Here is a 5,101-nt window from a genome sequence, read left to right on the forward strand (position 1 = left end):
ATGCTCACAAACTAAAGAATAATGTACAAAAAGGATAGCTCTTTTAGAAAATATGAAAAACTCAAGATTGACTCGTTTGACCCATTTCACCTTTTTTGAGTCCTCATGTAAAATCAAGGGGTGCGACTTTTTGTTCGTTTTGTGATGCACGGTCATGTAGGCCTTTGTAACCAGATTATATGCCAGTAACACATTGCAACCCATGGAATTATTGAGTTTCTATAATGAACAAATAGACAACAATTAAACTAGCAAAAGCAAATGTAAGTTCTATTTACCTTCTTTCCCGGAGAATGACATCACAACCTGGGCGCACAGTTCGTCCGTTGATTCAAAGCCAAGGTAGTCATGGAGATAGGAGTTCATCTCACCGATGCTGATATTTACCAGAGGGGAAATAAATTCCAACGCGTCCCGTGCCAGGCATGCGCACTTGTCCAGATCTTCCGTGATGTAAAATATTTTCTGAGCGAATTCTGCTGCATACTCCGAGAACTCGTCCTGACCAAGGGTCTGCAGTTCATCGCAGAACTCGTCGAGGTTGTCGTACCCGATGGCGTCCATCGCGATCAGGACGACCTCATTCAACTCGTTGATGCCAAAGGGAGATTCTTCACCCAGGGAGTTGAAGAGTGAGTTAAATATGTCGTCCCAGCAGGAGCAGATTTCGGCACCCAAGGGCAAGAAATGGGGCATGAATTCGACAGCAAAGTCGGATATGAGAGTGGGAATATTCTTCCCAGAATTGGCAACACCAGTGATGGCTGTGCAAACGTCCTCTTCCTCGAAGGTGGTAAGATTATAAAGCTTTTCTAAGGAGTCAAGGAGATATGGTTCAATGTTAATATTTGCGAAGTTGCCTAAACTGACACGCCCATTGCCGAGACAAATTCGTACGTCAGACAGTTCAATTGCGAGAACTTCGTCCTCACTTTCTGATGATGATATCAGCGGGAAAAAATTATTGATGCAGGCTGAATATGCTCTGGAATCATCTCCAGACAGCAGAGTCTCGCACATCTCATCAACGATCGGAAAGTCGATGTCAGCGCCGTCCCATATCTCGCACATCTTGTATGCAGCATCTGCGATGTTGTCCGAGTGGAGCAATTTAGTCTGGATTTTGATGATTTCTACAACGCCGTTCATGATGTCTTCAGAACTCATGCTCTCTCCCTCACTCTCATATAAGGAAAGGATTGGATCCAAACTGACTGTATAATTACCTTCCAGATCATAAATCGATGTGATAACTTCACAATAGTGTGCGCTGCTATTAAAACCTATTTCACGGCTGACATTGACGCCAATCATATTATCAAGTACAGTCATAAACCCTTCACAGAATTCCTGCTCTTCCGCGAGGTTCCACACGCTGGAGGATATCCGATGCACCATGTCTTCCATGTACGTGGCGTTATCCAGTGCAAAGGAGAGGTGATGACATATATGATCGCCATCCTCGTAGCCACCAAAGAAAGCGAAAACTGTTCCTATTATGAAACCTGACGGATCTGCTGTTTCATGTAACGCTGAATAGTAGTACTCTTGTCCTCGGTTGGTCCAGTTGAAGCATTCTGCCACCCCTGGGGTTTCGCAAGGCGCCACCAGCGGCGTGGAGCTGTCAAAGCGATTGAAATCGCACAGATACCTTCCTGCTACTCTGCCCATAATATCCACACCTTGTTCCAGAAAATAGTTGAGAGTGTAGGCCTCACCGACTTCTTCGTCAAAGAAGATGTCAGTAAGATGGGAACATGTATCAACAGAGCTGCTTAAGTTGACATGTAAAACATTTTCCACCATTCCGAGGAGCCATTTCCAGTCAAAATCATCGTAAGACCAACCGTCGTAGCCAATGATACCGAAGTACTGAAGAAGTGGAACCAGCTCGTCTGTACAGGCAATGTATGCAGCCAATTCGTCTCCCGTTGTAACAATATGACATATGTCATTAATGACTCCTAATTCCTCGATATCGATATCTGAATCTTCCCAAATACCGCAGGTCTTGTTTATGGCGTCACCAACGTGTTCTGACTTAATCAGCATGGCCGCAATTTTCAGCATTTCTACAGTTGCATTTCTAATAGCCTTGGAGTCAATCTCTTCATAATTTTCTGTGTATCCTGCGATTCCAGTGACCATGTACTCGTACCCTTCTGTTACAAACTCATCGTTGCCATTACTATCAGTGTCCTCAAGTCCAATCAGAGCAAATAAAGGATCGAGACTTATAGAATAATCGCTGTTTTGGTAATAGATATCGGCCAGTGTGGAACAAAAATCGGAACTGTCGTTGAATCCTATGTATTGGCTAACCTCGCTTCCCACCATACCGTCAATCACTCCGAACAAGCTCAAGCAAAAAGCTTCTTCTTCAAGGATGTTGTAAATGCTTTCTTGAATTCGGCCAACCAAGTCATCCATGTGTGTCTTGTTGTCAAGTCCAACGCTGATGTGATGGCAAATATGATCGCCGTTTTCGTAGCCACCGAGGAAGGAGAATATTGTAACAATGATGAATCCAACTGGGTCATCCGAATGTCCTAACTCTGAGTAATAACCATCACCTCGCACAGTCCAATTGAAGCATGCTTCAACACCTGGTGTTTCACATGGTGGAACCAACTCTGTTGAGTTGTCGAATCTACTGAGGTCACACAAATACTTGCCAGATATCCTAGCAAACAACTCAAGAGCTCTGCTCATAACTTCGGGTATCGTGTATGTCTGTGCGACAGTAGGGTCAAATATCATGTCAGTGAGATGTGAGCATGTCTGCCTGGAATCATCAAAGTTAAAATCAAAAGTGTCCCCGACCATTGCAAACAGCTCCTCCCAGTCAATATCATCTCCAGGGGAATACCCACCATCACACATGGATTGAAATGTCCATTCGTCTTCGTAGTCGTTGAACTCCGTGATAGACCGGCAGAAGGCATCGTCTGTCGATTCCGATATCTCGCACAGAAATTGTACAGCTTCGTGGTTCTCAAGATGATATAGTACACCCGCCGTGTCAAGTAACCTGGTGAACCATTCCTCATCGCTTAGGAAATCTCCGTAGATGCTTTCGTCATACATTGAAAGGACATCGGACTTTGTAAATTCGGAACTACTACCAAACAGGCCAGTGATGGTAGTGCACAAAGCTTCGTTAGAGGTTGCTTCAGAGTAATTACGCGCCGAAAGTCCAGTGATGTTCTCGAGACGGTGTAGAATCGCCAAACATTCTGTGTAATTATTTGTAGTCACTTCGATACCGTGCATTATTTGTTCTATGATTTCGTCTAGTTTGTTATCTCTGTCTCGGGAAATCAGCTGATATGATGCATCCATCGCATTGTCACAGAGTTCGTTGACATCTCCAAAATCTCCGAGTACAGCTAGAGCGGTTTTAAGAATGTCATCTGAGGTTTCCCAGAAAAACGTGTCTTCCCAATCTCCGCTGCCATCTTCATCGCCTCCGCAGTAGTCGCCATACGATCGTAACCAATCAGCCAGATAGATGTAAAGAACATTGTCGAATATCATGTCGAACTCTGTACCGAAGAGTAACCCGGCGAGTCCATAGCATGTATCCCAGCGTCTCTGTCCGTCAGGATGTGCGATATTGTTTATGATTTCCGATACTCCGTAGTAATAAGGAGACGTAATCAGAGACTGATCATCTTCATTACACTGACTGAAAAAGTCCGAGCTGTTTTGCAATGCTGCGCAATAGCTCTTGTCCAGGTCGTATAAATCTATGGCGTAGCAAAGGAGCCTCACAGATTCAACGACGTCATCTTCGACAAAGAGTGCGCCAGCAAGCGTGACACGAGCATCAAACCATTCCCTGTCAGAGAGGTAAATGGTGTCATTAGAAACCATGCTGATGGCCTGAGATACATCGGGCTGTAGATTAAAACTGTCCGCGATAACATCACATAATTCTTGGTTAGTGTCGTATGTTGAAATGTTGACGGCACTGATATCCAGTTCTTGGCCAATGTGAGACATTAAAGCCACACATTCGCTCTTGTTGGCTATGACGGAGTAGACTGCGTTTTTCAGGTCTTGCACCATGTCCTCGAGGTCAGCTTGGTCATTCTCATACTCTGCTTTGCGGAATGCTACTTGGGCATAGCTGCAGAACTCGTCGGTGCTCCAAAAGTTACCTAGATAAGTGAAAGTTGCCCCGAGAAGTTCCGCCTGATAGCTCTCATCGTTCCAGTCGTTGAAACAGTCATACCTGTTTGACTGCAGCACATCGTAGACGAACATGTAGAGCAGACGATCAAAGACACTGCTGTAATCATCGATTCTAGTTGACAGTAGCTCATCAAAGCCTCTACACATATCATATTTGCTGACGTATTCCAAACCTATTGAGCCAAGAACCAGAGTCTTCATAACCCAGTAATTGCTAGTGTGGTAGAAGAGCGGCACGTGCTCGTACTCCGTTTCCTCTCCAATCAGTGTCGAAAGCAGGGACCATGTGTCGAGGCATATATCTTGCACTTGCTCATAGGAACCATTGCGCAGCACCTCCAGGATCGGGTCGCAAATTTCCTGCACAAGCCCTTCCGACATCCAGTTAACTTTTGGTCCCATTTCGACACACAGATACCCCATAGCCTGGACGACATCGTTGGCCCTCCATGCCGACCCGATCACGGAGAGGATGTCGCTGACACTGATGTTCGGTACGATAACGCCCGGAGAAACAAATAATAAGTCCTCTGCTGACTCTAGGTCGAACCGCTTCTCGGTTGTCCATTTAACATTCCAGTAAGAATCGCCGATTCCGTAGACGACTCCGCAGACCAAAGCTGTCACAGTCAGCCGAACCAGTAATGACTTCATCGCGGCGAGGAGTGATTTATAGGAAGTCTGAATTCACGGTGACACGCTGAGTTTATGTTAAGTGTTGACCCATGGGTTGAAGAGAGGAATGGAAGATAGCGACGAATATGTCCCTGTAAATGGCATGAACAACAATAACTATTACAACAATTTGCAAGAGACACAACCGATTTTGACAGCAGGGAAGAAGAAAACGTTTCGAACGCGAAGGAGAAAATCATTCATGATTATACGCAGCCTAGGTGTCATA

General features: G+C 45.1%; 1 protein-coding gene across 1 annotated transcript; it reads right to left on the bottom strand.

The window, feature by feature from the left end:
- Positions 1–270: 270 nt before the first annotated feature.
- LOC140230619 (uncharacterized) lies at positions 271–4,851 on the bottom strand. The gene has a single exon (XM_072310760.1). It carries the CDS (start codon positions 4,849–4,851, stop codon positions 271–273), a length of 4,581 nt encoding a protein of 1,526 aa, XP_072166861.1.
- Positions 4,852–5,101: the final 250 nt, after the last annotated feature.

Source organism: Diadema setosum, chromosome 7, assembly GCF_964275005.1.
Source record: "Diadema setosum chromosome 7, eeDiaSeto1, whole genome shotgun sequence".
Classification (NCBI taxonomy): Eukaryota; Metazoa; Echinodermata; class Echinoidea; order Diadematoida; family Diadematidae; genus Diadema; species Diadema setosum.

Bases quoted from the DNA above. Each gene is read 5' to 3' on its own strand.
- LOC140230619 (XM_072310760.1), bottom strand. From the start codon at position 4,851: ATGAAGTCATTACTGGTTCGGCTGACTGTGACAGCTTTGGTCTGCGGA.